Raw genomic sequence first — 18,142 nt, forward strand, 5'->3', positions numbered from 1 at the left:
GGAACTGGAATAAATAGGGAGAGAAGGGGAGGCGGACCGAAGATGGAGCAAAAACAAGATAGGTAGAGAGAAGGGTCTAGGCCCGAAACATCAGCTTTTGTGCTCCTGAGATGCTGCTTGGCCTGCTGTGTTCATCCAGCTCCACACTTTGTTCTCTTGGCTTCTCCAGCGTCTGCAGTTCCCATTATCTCAGGTAGAGAGGAGAGTATAGGTGAGGAGGTAGGGCGGGGATAGGTCAGTCCGGGGAAGATGGACAGGTCAAGGAGGCGGGATGAGGTGGGAGGTAGGAAATGGAGGTGCGGCTTGAGGCGGCAGGAAGGGATGGGTGAGAGGAAGAACAGGTTAGGTAAGCAGAGACAGGCTGGGCTGGTTTTGGGATGCGGTGGGGGGAGGGGACGAGCTGGGCTGGTTTTGTGATGCGGTGGGGGAAGGGGAGATTTTGAAGCTTGTGAAGTCCACATTGACACCATTGGGCTGCAGGGTTCCCAAGCAGTATATGAGTTGCTGTTCCTGCAACCTTCGGGTGGCATCGTTGCGGCACTGCAGGAGGCCCATGATGGACATGTCGTCTGAGGAATTGGAGGGGGAGTGGAAATGGTTTGCGACTGGGAGGTGCAGTTGTTTGTTTTGAACCGAGCAGAGGTGTTCTGCAAAGCGGTCCCCAAGCCTCCGCTTGGTTTACCCAATGCAGAGGAAGCCACACCGGGTGCAATGGATACAATATACCACATTGGCAGATGTGGAGGTGAACTTGTCCCCTCCCCCCACTGCATCCCAAAACTAGCCAAGCCTGTCTCTGCCCCCCAACCTGTTCTGCCTCTCACCCATCCCTTCCTCCCACCTCAAGCCGCAATTTCCTACCTACCACTTCATCCTGCCTCCTTGGCGTGTCCATCTTCCCTGGACTGACCTATCCCCGCCCTACCTCCTCACCTATACTCTCCTCTCTACCTGAGATAATGGGAACTGCAGATGCTGGAGAATCCAAGATAACAAAGTGTGGAGCTGGATGAACACAGCAGCATCTCAGGAGCACAAAAGCTGACGTTTCAGGCCTAGACCCTTCTCTCTACCTATCTTGTTTTCTCTCCATCTTCGGTCCGCCTCCCCTTCTCTCCCTATTTATTCCAGTTCCCTCTCCCCATCCCCCTCTCTGATGAAGGGTCTGGGCCCGAAACATCAGCTTTTGTGCTCCTAAGATGCTGCTTGGCCTGCTGTGTTCATCCAACTCCACTCTTTGTTATCTTGGATTCTCCAGCATCTGCAGTTCCCATTATCACAACACCTGAATATGTTGCTACAGTTATACTGAAATGCTGTTACTCTTCTACAGTCAACATTTGTAAGGTACTGTGTAGTTTCAAAATTGTGACATGTACAAAATGCAGGAAAAATAGAGAAGCAAATTAATGCAGATTCTGCACTGAAAATAAAATCATGCTGGAAATCACAGCAGGTCAGGCCGCATCTGTGGGGTTCAGAGCAAACTAACGTTTTGAGCCTGGATGACTCTTCATCAGGGCAGGAAAAATTGATGCAGTTTGTGAAAATATCACAACCTTTTTTTAACTCGGTGACTTTATATTTGTGATCTCTGAAAATTATTTAGTCAACAAGGAGGTTATCAGGAGGGATATTATTTTACTGGCTTCCTGTTATCATCATATTACATTTATGCTACTCCAAAGTGGCTTTTCACCCAGTGTTACGTTAAGTGATTCTTTTTGTGAAACCTGAAATTGTCACATTTGCTGTGCTTTAGTTTCATTAATAAGGATCTGCGCTCAATGTGAAAGCTAAGGTGCCAAATACTAAGATCCTTTCAAGATCCTTCAAAGATCCTTTGGAGTTTCAGGTATGGAATCTCAAATCTGATCATATCCATATAACAAATATGGACTGTAAAATTCAAGATTTTACCAGTACATGAATATAGCATGACACATTTTACTATTCCAGCACACCCCTTGATGGACACACCTAATCCGGCCCTCTGATAAACTGGAAATCATCCAAAACTGGTTGTGTCTTTACATGCGTAAAGTCCCATTACCCAAACATGCCTGTGCTCACAGACTTACATTGGCCCCGCAGTTCAGCGATGCCTCATTTTAGAATTAGCATCTTCTGTTTCAAATTTCTGCATGACCTGACCTCTCATTGTCACTTCAAATCCTCCACTCCTGCCACCCTCCAAGTTATCTGAAGTCACTAATTTTGGCCTCTTGAACATTTTTGATTTTGATTTCTCTCTTGCAGATTGTTATGTCTCCAGCTGCGTAGACCCTAAGCTCTGAAATTCTCTCCCTCTCTGCATCTATTTTTCTCCGAGCCTTTCCTTCTTTGATCAACTTGTAGCTAATCTGTCCTGATATAACCTTACATGGCTCAGTGGCAAATTTGCTCCATGAGAGATAAAAACCGAAAGAACTGCAGATGCTATAAATCAGGAACAAAAACAAAGTTGCTGGGAAAGCTCAACAGGTCTGGCAGCATCTGTGAAGGTAAAAACAGAGTTAATGTTTCAGGTCTGGTGACCCTTCCTCAGAATTGAGTTCCCCAGTTCAGAGCCCACTGAGCTTTTCAAGCAACTTTGTTTTTACTCCATGGTAGTCCTGGAAAGTGCCTTAGTATATTTTACATTAAATACAAGTTGCTATTACGAGATCCACCACATATGAACCAAGCAGTTTTATTTGATCACCATTGATGATGAATTCAACACTCCTAGTTCAACATTTAGTGCACTTGTGCAGAGTTTTTCCCACCTGTGATGCACAATGGCTTTGCAGTCGCTTGTTTGGATTTGGTAAACACTTTTCTGAAGTTGGGTCATTCTGGAGTGACATGAGATGCAAGTGACACGGACGGATGATTGTACCATGTGTTTAGTAATTGAGAATATTGCTGTGTATTCATTTTGGCATTACCTGATTCTACAGCCTCAGAATCTAATAGTATCTAGTTAGTTTTTCGGCAAATCTGTGTTGTGTTACGCAAGCATCATCCAAACCATTTGTAAGCTTATTCACTTATTGCAATGCTGAATCTTTGAGGTATGCCAATAAAAATTTGTGATAAAATCTCCCCACCCAACATCAAATATGCTTGAAAGTGAGTTGCCTTATTTATTGTTCTTTTGTTCTTCCTTCTGTGGGTGGCAATCTTCCAACAGAAAGGACAGCTTACAGCTACTAGCAGGCTGTTGAGGTTACAGAACAGTCCATTCATGAGAGGGTTAAGTCGACAGTTTCATGTGACAGCTCCTTGGGCTTTCTTCTCTATAATATCCCTTTTACTTATATCGGCACACAGTAGATTCTCAAATGCACTCTCTAGTGTGGCATCTAGGTCCTCTCCCTTCATATGCTTATTCTAGGTTGGTGTCTCTCTCTTACTGATGTCAGTTACAAGTTACGTAATTGTTAGTTACATGAATCTCAAAACATCACATGTAGTACTGAGAAAACAGAAACAATGGAGCTCAATATACATTTTGACACAACATCCCCCCAGCAAAATGTGAGAAATGTGATAGGCAGCTAACAGTATAAGCAACTTGCATAAAAATAGGATAAACGTTAAGTGAGAGAGATAATGGGAACTGCAGATGCTGGAGATTCCAAGATAATAAAATGTGAGGCTGGATGAACACAGCAGGCCAAGCAGCATCTCAGGAGCACAAAAGCTGACGTTTCGGGCCTAGACCCTTCATCAGAGAGGGGGATGGGGGGAGGGAACTGGAATAAATAGGGAGAGAGGGGGAGGCGGACCGAAGATGGAGAGTAAAGAAGATAGTTGGAGAGGAGAGTATAGGTGGGGAGGTAGGGAGGGGACAGGTCAAGGAGGTACAGACTGAACACCCAGTTCCACTCAGCTTTACTGGACACCAAAAATCGTAAGTACAACCAACTCACTGGCCCCTGCCACCCACTAGAGGATTCCTGCGCCTCCCAAATCCCGACTCTGTCCCTACCCCTCCCCCACCATGCACCCGCCGCCATTGACCTTGAGGACACGGCCGGAGACCCCACCGATGACGTCACATCGGCCTCCGCCGGCCACAGAACTTCCGGAACCGCTGCTGCAGTCACCACCTCCACGTCCAGGTACTACAGCCCACACACCACCCTCACCTCAGCTGCTGCCGCCCACCCCGATCCTCCCACCGCCGACGTAACCCCGCCCACGGTCGACGCCGACGTAACCCCGCCCACGGTCGACGCCGACGGAACCCCGCCCACGGTCGACGCCGACGGAACCCCGCCCACGGTCGACGCCGACGGAACCCCGCCCACGGTCGACGCCGACGGAACCCCGCCCACGGCCGACGGAACCCCGCCCACGGCCGACGGAACCCCGCCCACGGCCGACGACATCATCGCTCCGCCCACAACCTCCACAGTCTGCAACCCCAGAGGAGACAGCCACACTGAGCCCTGCCGCATCTTCACCATCCCCCCAGACCTCCCACTGACTGAGGACGAACGGTCAGTCCTGAGCAAGGGGCTCACCTTTGTCCCCCTACAACCACACATCAACGAATACCAGTCACGGTCGGACATAGAGCAGTTTTTCCGCCGTCTTCGCCTGCATGCCTACTTCTTCAACCGGGAACCCAACCCTCCTTCCACTGACCCCTTCACCCGCTTCCAACACAAGTCCTCCTCCTGGACACCACCCCCAGGCCTCCTACCCTCCCTCGACCTCTTCATCTCCAACTGCCGTCGAGACATTAACCGCCTCAACCTCTCCACCCCTCTCACCCACTCCAACCTCTCCCCCGCAGAACGGGCAGCCCTCCGCTCCCTCCGCTCCAACCCCAACCTCACCATCAAACCCGCAGACAAGGGTGGCGCAGTGGTAGTATGGCGTACTGACCTCTACATCGCCGAGGCCAGACGCCAACTCTCCGACACCACCTCCTACCGCCTCCTCGATCATGACCCCACACCCGAGCACCAAACCATCATCTCCAACACCATTCATGACCTCATCACCTCAGGGGACCTCCCACCCACAGCCTCCAACCTCATTGTTCCCCAACCCCGCACGGCCCGTTTCTATCTCCTTCCCAAAATCCACAAACCTGCCTGCCCTGGTCGACCCATCGTCTCAGCCTGCTCCTGCCCCACCGAGCTCATCTCCACCTATCTGGACTCCATTTTCTCCCCTTTGGTCCAGGAACTCCCCACCTATGTCCGTGACACCACCCACGCCCTCCACCTCCTCCAGGACTTCCAATTCCCTGGCCCCCAACACCTCATATTCACCATGGACGTCCAGTCCCTGTACACCTGCATTCCGCATGGAGATGGCCTCAAGGCCCTCCGCTTCTTCCTGTCCCGCAGGCCCGACCAGGCCCCCTCCACCGACACTCTCATCCGCCTAGCGGAACTCGTCCTCACACTCAACAACTTCTCTTTTGACTCCTCCCACTTCCTACAGACTAAGGGGGTGGCCATGGGCACCCGCATGGGCCCCAGCTATGCCTGCCTCTTTGTAGGTTACGTGGAACAGTCCATCTTCCGCACCTACACAGGCCCCAAACCCCACCTCTTCCTCCGGTACATTGATGACTGTATCGGCGCCGCCTCTTGCTCCCCAGAGGAGCTCGAACAGTTCATCCACTTCACCAACACCTTCCACCCCAACCTTCAGTTCACCTGGGCCATCTCCAGCACATCCCTCACCTTCCTGGACCTCTCAGTCTCCATCTCAGGCAACCAGCTTGTAACTGATGTCCATTTCAAGCCCACCGACTCCCACAGCTACCTAGAATACACCTCCTCCCACCCACCCTCCTGCAAAAATTCCATCCCCTATTCCCAATTCCTCCGCCTCCGCCGCATCTGCTCCCACGATAAGACATTCCACTCCCGCACATCCCAGATGTCCAAGTTCTTTAAGGACCGCAACTTCCCCCCCACGGTGATTGAGAACGCCCTTGACCGCGTCTCCCGCATTTCCCGCGACACATCCCTCACACCCCGCCCCCGCCACCACCGCCCCAAGAGGATCCCCCTCGTTCTCACACACCACCCTACCAACCTCCGGATACAACGCATTATCCTCCGACACTTCCGCCATTTACAATCCGACCCCACCACCCAAGACATTTTTCCATCCCCACCCCTGTCTGCTTTCCGGAGAGACCACTCTCTCCGTGACTCCCTTGTTCGCTCCACATTGCCCTCCAACCCCACCACACCCGGCACCTTCCCCTGCAACCGCAGGAAATGCTACACTTGTCCCCACACCTCCTCCCTCACCCCCATCCCAGGCCCCAAGATGACATTCCACATTAAGCAGAGGTTCACCTGCACATCTGCCAATGTGGTATACTGCATCCACTGTACCCGGTGCGGCTTTCTCTACATTGGGGAAACCAAGCGGAGGCTTGGGGACTGCTTTGCAGAACACCTCCGCTCAGTTCGCAACAAACAACTGCACCTCCCAGTCGCAAACCATTTCCACTCCCCCTCCCATTCTCTTGATGACATGTCCATCATGGGCCTCCTGCACTGCCACAATGATGCCACCCGAAGGTTGCAGGAACAGCAACTCATATTCCGCCTGGGAACCCTGCAGCCATATGGTATCAATGTGGACTTCACCAGTTTCAAAATCTCCCCTTCCCCCACTGCATCCCTAAACCAGCCCAGTTCATCCCCTCCCCCCACTGCACCACACAACCAGCCCAGCTCTTCCCCCCCACCCACTGCATCCCAAAACCAGTCCAACCTGTCTCTGCCTCCCTAACCGGTTCTTCCTCTCACCCATCCCTTCCTCCCACCCCAAGCCGCACCCCCAGCTACCTACTAACCTCATCCCACCTCCTTGACCTGTCCGTCTTCCCTGGACTGACCTATCCGCTCCCTACCTCCCCACCTACACCCTCTCCACCTATCTTCTTTACTCTCCATCTTCGGTCCGCCTCCCCCTCTCTCCCTATTTATTCCAGTTCCCTCCCCCCATCCCCCTCTCTGATGAAGGGTCTAGGCCCGAAACGTCAGCTTTTGTGCTCCTGAGATGCTGCTTGGCCTGCTGTGTTCATCCAGCCTCACATTTTATTAAACGTTAAGTGAAACAGGAATCAGCAGTAACTGGCCCGCAGTGGTACGCAAAACCACGGTTATTGTGCATTTACAATAAAATCAAGACGTAAGTCCCACATTTTTTATTTACTATCTCCCTTCCACTTGAACAGGTAAATTCCTACATATCTTTTTAATAGAGCTTTTTAATAGAATCCCTGCAGGGTGGAAACAGGCCCCGTGGCCCAACAAGTCCACACTGACCGTCAGAGCATCTGACCCAGACCCATTCTGCCTATAACCCACCTAATCTACATGTCCCTGAACACTACGGGCAATTTAGCATGGCCAATCCATCTAGTATACACATCTTTGGATTGTGGGAGGAAATCGGAGCGCCCAGTGGAAACACAAACAGACGCAGGCAGAACGTGCAAACTCCACACAGACAGTCACCTGAGGGTGGGCCACCATGTTAGTTCTAAAGTGGTATATGTCAACTGAGATATTCTGATCATCTGGCAACCCTGATTAGATTAAACATTAGCCACTTACCTTCAGGTGATTTCTGCATTGGAGATTCCAGGACAGGGCTTCTTGTTTGGAATCCAGGATTCTAGTGATGAAGAAGAGCTTCATAGCAACTTTGGCCTCCCTTTTTTAGCTCTCTGTCCGTATTTTTTAGTTTAAATGTCCAGTAGCCATGTTGATAGATACAGTGAAAAGCTAAGTACGTAAGGTGACTGAGGGTATTGAGGTAGATAAAGTGCCATGTGGTTCATAGGGTAGGATACCAGGTGGCTGAGTTATATAGGATGCCAGGAAAATATTGTGATAGCGTGCCAGGTAAGTTGATCAGAGCATAGTGTCGGTCAGGGCATCTGGTCAGGGTGGGGGAGGTGAGAGTTCAGGTACAGTGTAGGATGTAGTAGAACAGGGTATGTTGAGTCTGTCAGCTTGGGGGTGTTGGACTGAATGAGGGAGATAACAGGTCTGAGGCAACATAACAAATAGGAGCAGGAGTAAGCCATTCAGTCTGTAAAGCCAGCTGTGCTATTTAACAAGATCATAGCTGAACTGCCCCAGGCCTCACCTTTTTCCTGATAACTTAACTTATCATTGCCCTCCACTCTGTCATAGTTCAACAATCTATCTACCTCCTCTCCAAATATTTTGAGTGAACCAGCCTTCACAACTCTCTAAGGAAGCAAATTCCAGACTCTCAGTACACTTTGGAGAATCAATTACTTTACGTGTCAGTTTAAATTGGTTACCCCTTATTTTGTGACTATATACCTTAGTTTAGCATCTTCCTACTGGTGGAAATATCTTCTTAACATTTAGCCTGCCAAGCCCCCTCAATCTTGTATGTTTCAATAAGATCACCCTTCCTTGGATTGGCAGTAGGATATGGGAGTGAAGTTGCTTTGAATCAAGGCGCTGTTGAATCTTGCATCCGGGGAGTTTCAAATTTAGAAGTTTTTGTTTAAAGACTTTCCATTTGAAAGTTACATTTTTCACTCTTGCACTACCTTAGATGATTTCAGATCATTCAGCACATTCTCACAGCTAAAACTGTGGACGCTACTAATCTAAATAAAAACCAAAAGAACTGTGGATGCTGTAAATCAGGAACAAAAACAGAGCTGCTTGAAAATCTCAGTGGGTCTGGCAGCATCTGTGAACAAACAGAGTTAACGTTTTGGGTCTGGTGACCCTTCCTCGGACACTACTAATCTGTTTGACGAGATGTTAATTTCTAGTATTCAATAATGCTCCCATCATCTGGCCCATCCAGTTACGGCAATGATGTGTTATGGATCTTTGATTTTTGACCCTGCCTAGTGATCTTTATGACAGCAATGCTGTTTGCATGATGCAATATGCTTCCTTCTATAATACAGTATTGAAAACATTTATGGTAAGAGCTATCAGAAGAAAATGTAATAAATCTGGAAGGAATAAAGTGCCCTTCACTCACACACTAACATGGGTCATTGGAACACAGAGAGTTGTTCTGTGGCATTAATAATGTTTTGATTTTTGTTCATTGTCCTGCAGGCTGGAAGTGATGGAGAAAGCATTGGTAATTGTCCATTTTCTCAACGACTGTTCATGATCTTGTGGCTGAAAGGTGTGGTCTTCAATGTCACGACAGTTGATCTGAAGAGGTAAGATTGTGGGCAGTGTCCAGGTTATTTTTAGATTGTATGCTCTAAACCTTGTGATATATATACGCATGCTGCTGGGACAATATAAATAAATATGGTTCTGTTGCTGGACTGTCAAAACTCTTCAGGCAAGTTAGTCAGACACTTGAGCACAAAACAGAGTTTATGGAGTTTATGCTGCTTTTACTGAGTTAGAAGAACAGCCTCAATCTGCCTTTCAAAGAAACTAAAAGGCATTGTAAAATTGACCAAGTTGAGGCATCCTCAGTTTTACCTGAGGTGGGATTTTTTCCAGTTTAGTTCAAATGGAATTCTCTGTTGTAACAAGTGATATTTATCTATTCAAAAAAAGACAGCATCAATAGATTTCCCTTCCCAGAAGTTCGTTTTTGACTTAGTAACTATTTTCTTGCATTACAACAGTGGTTGCACTTCAAAAGTACTTCATTACTTGTAAATACCTTACGTCATCTATATGTTGTGAAAGAAGCTATATCAATGCAGTTTATTTTTCAAGATTGTTCAGTATGAATTCTGTCACACAGATGAAATGATGCACAGCAGAGTTATCCTAGATATACCTTATCTATCCTTATCTTCACTGGTACCATTCAGCAAGTGGCAAATTAAATGATATTAATGGCTCAAAATCCCTCTCACACAGATCAGTTTCTTTCCAATAGCCTCATCTTATTTGCTACAGGAACAAAGTCTGATTGGAAAAGGAGGCTCCCACCCTGTAGTTTAACTAGGAAAGTGGAAAAAATGGATGGCATTTGTCAGTGAGTGGAAAATATTCCCCATTAAAACCTGCTTCTTATGTAGATGAAGTGATTCCAAAGGGAACCCAGTGGTGGATTCTGTCAGTTAGTAGAGCTGTAGTTCAGTAACATTAAAGACAGTAGAATATCCTCAGATTGTACTCTATGTTTAATGACTCAACATAAACATGGGCTTCATAAAAAAAATCATCAAATTGCCACATCTGAAACATTAACATTTTAATACCCAAATTCAGCCAGCAAGACTTGATGTGTAAATTGCTCTGTAATGTTTATATTAATCAAATTGTTTATATATTTAGAAGTTTTTATTTGAAGATTTTCCATTTGAGAGTTACATTTTTCACTCTCTTCTCACAGTCCAAGGATGTGCAGGTTAGGTGGATTGGCCATGCTAAATTGCCCACAGTGTCCAGGGATGGTTAGGTTAGGTGGATTAGACACTGGGAACTGCAGGGGTAGGGGAATCAGTTTGGGTGGGATGCTCTTTGGAAAGGCGATGTGGACTTTTGGAGCCGAATGACATTTTTCCACACTGTAGGGATCCTATGAATTCTTATGTTAAAGTATGGATTCAGGTCAATCCTCACAATATTCGGAAGTGTATTACCCAACAGTACAAATGTTATTTATGCTCGCATCACATTATGTTAACAGGAACACTGCCTTGAATGCTAATTAAATCTACTGATGGCAGCACAAACGATTCTCCATTTGGGGAGAGTGTAGTATAATGGAAGTAGTTCATAGATGCTAATAATATAAAACTACAGCACATAATACATCATGAAAAACAAAAGTACTGCGGATGCTGTAAACCAGGAACAAAAACAAAGTTGCTGGAAAAGCTCAGCAGGTAGGCCAGCAATTGTGGAGGAGAAAACAGAGTTAACATTTCGGGTACAGTGACCCATCCTCAGAACTGTTCTGAGGAAGGGTCACCGGACCCGAAATGTTAACTTCAGAGAATTCTATTAAAAATCATCAAAAAGTAACCATTTCCACACAACACAAGAAATTACTCCAAATGGATATGGCATTTCTCTGCTTGTTAATTTACCAAAGGCGTTAACTCATTGAAAATAAACAGGATGCCACCTGCATTAAAATGATAGACAAAAGAATGCCGACCAGTATCCTCAACACTAATGCCTAGTGCCTGATCAATGACTCATATAGGCTTTTGTGTCTGTGTTAAGTCATACTTGCATTGTATGCTATTTATATTTTATGCCATTTTTAAAAGTGGAGTAATATTTCATAAAAAGAAGTTTTGCCAATGATGGAGTGTTATTTTGTCTAGCTTCTGGAGTAGGTTCTGTCACCCCGTACATGGATACAGCTCCACTAGAAATAAGGCATTACTCCATTGTATCAGAGCTAGTGCTGCTCTCAAATTATCTCACTCATTCTGCCTAAGCTGCAAACATGAGACCCCAGCACACTTTTTCTCCTCCCTGCACCTTCACTACACAATTCCTATTCCAACTCATTTTTGTCCCAGAACCTTGCCATGATGAAATGAAATATTAATCTTCAAATCCTGACTACTTTTAAAGTCCTGTACTTTGGTTTGATAGAAAAAAATTGAAATGGACTAAGACAGTTTAAAATGGCTGCCAGAATCTCTTGACATGAAAGTAGCTGAACTCAACAGGAATTTACAAAGGCATGGCTCTCCTTTAACTCCTCCTAATTACTACAGACTAAGGGGGTGGCCACTGGCTCACACATGGACCCAAACTTGCCTGCCTCTTCGTGGGATCCGTGGAAAAGCCCATTTTCCACTGTTACACTGGCACTATCCCCTACCTTTTCCTCGGCTATATTGATGACTGTATTGGTGCTGCCTCATGTTCCCACAAGGAGCTTGAACAGTTTATCAACTTTACTAACACCTTTCACACCAACCTCAAATTCACTTTGACCATCTCCAATCCCTCCCTCTCCTTCCTGAACATCTCCATCTCCATCTCCGGTGACTGTCTCGAAACTGACATCTATTTCAAGCCCACTGACTCCCCACAGCTACCCATACTACACCTCCTGTCACCCTCCCTCTTGCAAGAATGAAATCCCTTACTCCCACCTCCGCCTCCACCACGTCTGTTCCCAAGATAGGACGCTCCACTCGTGACATCCCAGATGTCCTCTTATTTCAAGAACCGTACCTCCCCCGCTCCGGTGATCGAAAATACCCTCAACCGCATCTGTTGCATTTCCCACACTTCTGCTTTCAAACCCCTACCCTCATCCAACAAAAATAAAGTCAGAGTCCCCCTTGTCCTCTCATTCCACCCCACCAATTTCCATATCCAACGTATTATTCTCCACCATGTCCACCACCTACAATCCAACCCCAACCAAAGAGATATTTCCCTCCCCACCTCTATCTGCCTTTCATACGTAATGCTCTCTCCATGACTCGCTCATCTGCTCCACAGTCCCCACTAACCCCAACAACCCCAGCACCTTTCCCTGCAACTGCAGGAAGTGCTGCACCTACCCCTACAAATCCTCCCTCACCTACATTAAAGACACAAAACAAACCTTCCACATTAGGCAGGGGTTCACCTGCACATCTGTCAACTTGGTCTACTGCTCCCTCTGCTCCCGATGTGGCCTCCTCTACATTGGTGAGACCAAGCGTGGACTTGGAAACCGTTTTGTAGAGAATCTGTACTTTGTATGTGACAGAAGACAACATCTTCTGGTTGACAACCATTTTAACTCTCCCTTCCACTCCCTGGGTGACATGTCCAACCTGGGCCTCCTCCAGTGTTACAATGACACCACCCGCAAACTGGATGACCAACACCTCATATTCTGCCTCAGGAGCCTACAGCCCAATGGCATAAACATAGAATTCACCAGTTTTAAAATCTCCCCTTCCCTAGCCTCATCCCGTGACCAACCCTCCCTCTCATTCCTACCTCCTTGACCTGGCACAACCTGTCTATCTTCTCTCCAAATCATATACCCCTCTCATTCTACTGACCAATCCCCAGCACTCCCTACCTGCACTCAACTATCACCATCCCACCTACCTTCTCCAGCCCTAACCTTCCTCTCTATTTATTTCCCAGCTCCCTTCCACTTTCCATTTCTGAAGAAGGGTCCCGAACCAAAATGTCAACTTTTCTGCTCCACTGATGCTACCTGGCCTGCTGTGTTACTCCACCTCCACAATGTTGTCTATGACTCCAACATCTGCGTTTTTGCTACCTCTATGTCTAATTAGCATGACTAAAAGAGTCTATCACACCCTGAAAAGGTGTTTCAAGGGTAATCACCTGAACATTAAAATTCTCTATCTGGAATATCCAGCTCACAGTGAGCTTTTAGACGTGCCCAGGGATCAGACTTCTTGCCTGCAGGCATTGCTGGACCAAAAGCCTTTCTCTGAAACCCGTTATGCAAGGAGAAGGATCGAAACCTCTCAATGACACTCTATATCACAAAAGATGATTTTTAACAACAGACCATTGGATTGCTTTATTAAAAGGGTGGATGGTGCCCTCTGTGGCTCAATAGCATTTACATATTGAAGGTAAAATTGTGGTTTTTGCAGTAGAAGACAGTAACTTCTAGGACCATCAAGAAGTAGAAATCCTTGTGGAATGTAAGAATTACTCTCTCACTCTGCAATACTCTCCGCTATTTGTTGGATTGCATTGCAGAAATAGAGAAATTAAAAATAAAATGAACTTCGAGTGCCAAAGTACCGACTCTGTGAAGAAGAAATGGTTGCAGTTTTAAAATAACTGCCTCTGTCAGAACCTTTTGTAATTCCCTTCAGAACTTCAAGATAACATCTGAACAAATAATTTCTTCACTGAAGAACAATAACTTTTATTTCAATTATATCTCTCTTCACCTTGACTTGAAACGTTAGCTTGCTGTCTCTCCATGGATGCTGCCTGACTTGTTGTCATTCCCAGCATTTTATGATTTCAGTATAGATTCCAACATCTGTAGTCATTTGTTTCTCTCCTCACCCTGTCTTGTTCTGTTTGTTTACATGCTGGTACGTTTGTTTTTAGGTTTTAGGATGGATTTTTCCCTTTTAAAGTAGTTTAATATTTTACTTGAGTGAGTTTACAGTGTTGTTACTTTTTATTTCAAAAGGGTTTGTCTGGCTTGATCTTAATACATCTTCAAATTTCAATGGGGAAAAACAAATGTGTTTAAAAATTGAAAGCATTTTTATTGCCAAATAAAAACTGAAAGAACTGCGGATGCTGTAAATCAGGAAAAACAGCAAAGTTGCTGGAAAAGCTCAGCAAGCCTGGCAGCATCTGTGAAGAAAACAGAATTAATGTTTCGGGTCCGGTGACCCTTCCTCACCCTAACCTTAACCCTAACCCGTTCTGAGGAAGGGTCACCGGATCCAAAATGTTAACTTTGTGTTTTTTCTTCACAGATGCTGTCAGACCTGATTGTTATTACCAAACTCGGGAGTAAAAAGGGAGAAACGTATTCGTGGTTTGAACTTGGTTATAAGCACCCTCAATCTTGCAATCATTTTTATTCCTTCTCTAATCTTCAAGTTTGAATACCCAAACCTGTATCTGTAATTAATATAATGTCATTTGAGCTAACTCATCCATGCACTTCAGACTGGATTCTGCCTCATGCTTAGGGTGTACAAGATACTGAGCTAGTAAAAAAATACAAAAAATTTTAGAATGCAAACAACCATTTAGCCTATTCTCCTTCATTGGCCTGGGATATTAACTCTGCCAGTCTAGCATCTAACTGTGCTATCAGCGCCCCATCCAGTGCTATTAGGGACCTCAATGAGGGAGATGGAAACTGCATGGGATGGGCACATTAGAAATGTGGAGCTTATTCAAGGAAAAGCTCCTGTGTGTCCTAGATAAGTATGTACCTGTCAGGCAGGGAGGAAGCTGTAGAGCGCGGGAGCCGTGGTTTATGAAGGAGGTGGAATCTCTGGTCAAGAGGAAGAAGGCAGCTTATGTTAGGATGAGATGTGAAGGCTCACTTAGGGTGCTTGAGGGCTACGAGGTAGCCAGGAAAGACCTAAAGAGAGAGCTCAGAAGAGCCAGGAGGAGACATGAGAAGTTGTTGGCAGATAGGATCAGGGTAAACCCTAAGGCTTTCTATAGGTATTTAAGGAATAAAAGAATGATGAAAGTAAGATTAGGGCCAATCAAGGATAGTAGTGGAAAGTTGTGTGTGGAGTCAGAGGAGATAGAGGAAGCACTAAATCAATATTTTTCGACAGTATTCAGTCTAGAAAACGACAATGTTGTCGAGGAGAATACTGAGATGCAGGCTACTAGACTAGGTGGGATTGAGGTTCACAAGGAAGAGGTATTAGAAATCCTACAGAGGGTGAAGATAGATGAGTCCCCTGGGCCAGATGGGATTTATCCTCGGATCCTCTGGGAAGCCAGGGAGGAGATTGCCGAGCCTTTGGCATTGATCTTTAACTGGACATTGTCTACAGGAATAGTGCCAGATGACTGGAGGATAGCAAATGTGGTTCCCCTGTTCAAGAAGGAGAGTAGAGACAACCCTAGTAATTATAGACCAGTGAGCCTTACCTCAGTTGTTGGTAAAGTGTTGGAAAAGGTTATAAGGGATAGGATTTATAATCATCTAGAAAAGAATAAATTGATTGGGGATAGTCAGCACGGTTTTGTGAAGGGAAAGTCGTGCCTCACAAACCTTATTGAGTTCTTTGAGAAGGTGACCAAACAGGTAGATGAGAGTAAACTGGTTGATGTGGTGTATATGGATTTCAGCAAGGCGTTTGATAAGGTTCCCCACAATAGGCTATTGTACAAAATGCGGAGGAATGGAATTGTGGGAGATATAGCAGTTTGGATCGGAAATTGGCTTGCTGAAAGAAGACAGAGGGTGGTAGTTGATGGCACATGTTCATCCTGGAGACCAGTTACTAGTGGTGTACCGCAAGGGTTGGTGTTGGGTCCACTGCTGTTTGTTATTTTATAAATGACCTGGAGGAGGGCGTAGAAGGATGGGTTAGTAAATTTGCAGACAACACTAAGGTCGGTGGAGTTGTGGATAGTGACGAAGGATGCTGTAGGTTACAGAGAAACATAGATAAGCTGCAGAGCTGGCCTGAGAGGTGGCATATGGAGTTTAATGCGGACCAGTGTGAGGTAATGCACTTTGGTAGGAGTAACCGGAAGGCAAAGTACTGGGCTAATGGTAAGATTCTTGGTAGTGTAGATGAGCAGAGAGATCTCGGTGTCCATGTAGACAGATCCTTGAAAGTTGCCACCCAGGTTGACAGGGCTGTTAAGAAGGCATACAGTGTTTTAGCTTTTATTAATAGAGGGATCAAGTTCCGGAACCAAGAGGTTATGCTGCAGCTGTACAAAACTCTGGTGCGGCCACACTTGGAGTATTGCGTATAGTTCTGGTCACCGCATTATAAAAAGGATGTGGAAGCTTTGGAAAGGGCGCAGGGGAGATTTATTAGGATGTTGCCTGGTATGGAGAGAAGGTCTTACGAGGAAAGGGTGATGGGACTTGAGGCTGTTTTCATTAGAGAGAAGAAGGTTGAGAGGTGACTTAATTGAAACATATAAAATAATCAGAGGGTTAGATAGGGTGGATAGGGAGAGCCTTTTTCCTAGGATGGTGTCGGCGAGCACGAGGGGGCATAGCTTTAAATTGAGGGGTGAAAGATATAGGACAGATGTCAGAGGTGGTTTCTTTACTCAGAGAGTAGTGAGGGAATGGAACGCTTTGCCTGCAACGGTAGTAGCTTCGCCAACTTTAGGTACATTTAAGTCATCATTGGATAAGCATATGGATGTACATGGAATAGTGTAGGTTAGATGGGCTTCAAATTGGTTCGACAGGTCGGCACAACATCGAGGGCCGAAGGGCCTGCACTGTGCTGTAATGTTCTATGTTCCATGTGTGGCTTGATGTACTTATTGCAGATACATTTTGGTTTTACCAGGTTGAATCAAAAAGGTCCACTTCTGAATGCACTGGGATTTCAAATTTGCCTGGAAAGGGGCAAACCCTGCCCTACTGGGTTCAACCATTACAAGTTTTGGTGTCTCCTGCTGCATGCATTGTGCTGTTTAACTGCCCTGCTTTTTGGAATTATAGCTGTCTAACTCCGCCTGTCAGATTATTCTAGCTATGTACTTGCACCCACATAAAGGGGTTCCTTGTCATGTCTGATCTAAATTTAATTTCACAACATTTTAGGTCTGACCTCTGGTCTTATCATACACTTTGCTTAACATTTTCATAGGGTATAAATATGTCAGCAAAAGCTTTTAGTGCCTGGACCATGCCTTTATGTGACACAAAAGAAAACAACTTCTGTGTAAGACTACAGACAGCATTGACAGTGTTAGATTTGCTTTTTTCTTAAAGCCGCAAAAGACAACTTGAAGAAAACTTTGAATGTTCCTGACGAAATGCTACTCAGATACTGTAATGTTCAATGGGTGAGGCAAGTTCTTGCCCTGATTTTCCAATGTCACCTCTCAATGAACTGTGGATGTGGTAAATAGCGATGGGATTCAACAGTAGATCATAGATTCTGCTCGTTGGTCACTGAACAGGCAAGACAGAAGGCCCATTCATCAGTCTCCCAGTTCTGTAGTGTAAGGCTTTGTGCATGCACTGAGACCATCTGTTGCCTCAAATTCTTTCATGTCATAAACACATCATATTTTCCCCAACTGGAATAGCTGTCTAGTGAATTTTGGACAAACCTCCAAATCTTCATTTTGAGCATGTGTTGCTCCGGTAACTGATATTAGGATCTAGTGTGATGTAGGTTATAGCATTTCTGAAAGCATCCAGAGCAGCTTTTGAGACATTTTTCCTACAAATATGTTAAGAAGGTCATTGATTCTTACGGATAGATTCTAATTGGAATGACATAGCTCTTCAAAACAAAATAACTCTATGAATTGCAGCCCAGTTCCCCTGATAAGCTAGGTAATTTTGTTTCAGCTTGACTTATTAAATTTTCATATGGAAGTCTAAGAGGTGAGTTCTGGCACAGGATTTTATCGTAGAGCTATCAGGACCGGTTTGACCCTGTCCTCACTTGTCAGGAGTTGTGGTTAGGTCTACATTTACATGTTTTGTCACATCACTTTCTTGTTTCAGCTGTTCAGACCAG

General features: G+C 45.7%; 1 protein-coding gene across 1 annotated transcript in view; it reads left to right on the forward strand.

Moving 5' to 3' along the window:
* Positions 1-18,142, forward strand: part of clic4 (chloride intracellular channel 4) — a 142,450-nt gene that overhangs the window by 50,838 nt on the left and 73,470 nt on the right. The window contains exon 2 of the mRNA XM_048558359.2: positions 9,099-9,208. Within this exon, the coding sequence (XP_048414316.1) occupies positions 9,099-9,208 (110 nt within the window). The remainder of the gene's footprint in view (positions 1-9,098; positions 9,209-18,142) is intronic.

The sequence above is a fragment of the Stegostoma tigrinum genome, chromosome 24 (genome assembly GCF_030684315.1).
Source record: "Stegostoma tigrinum isolate sSteTig4 chromosome 24, sSteTig4.hap1, whole genome shotgun sequence".
Taxonomy (NCBI): domain Eukaryota; kingdom Metazoa; phylum Chordata; class Chondrichthyes; order Orectolobiformes; family Stegostomatidae; genus Stegostoma; species Stegostoma tigrinum.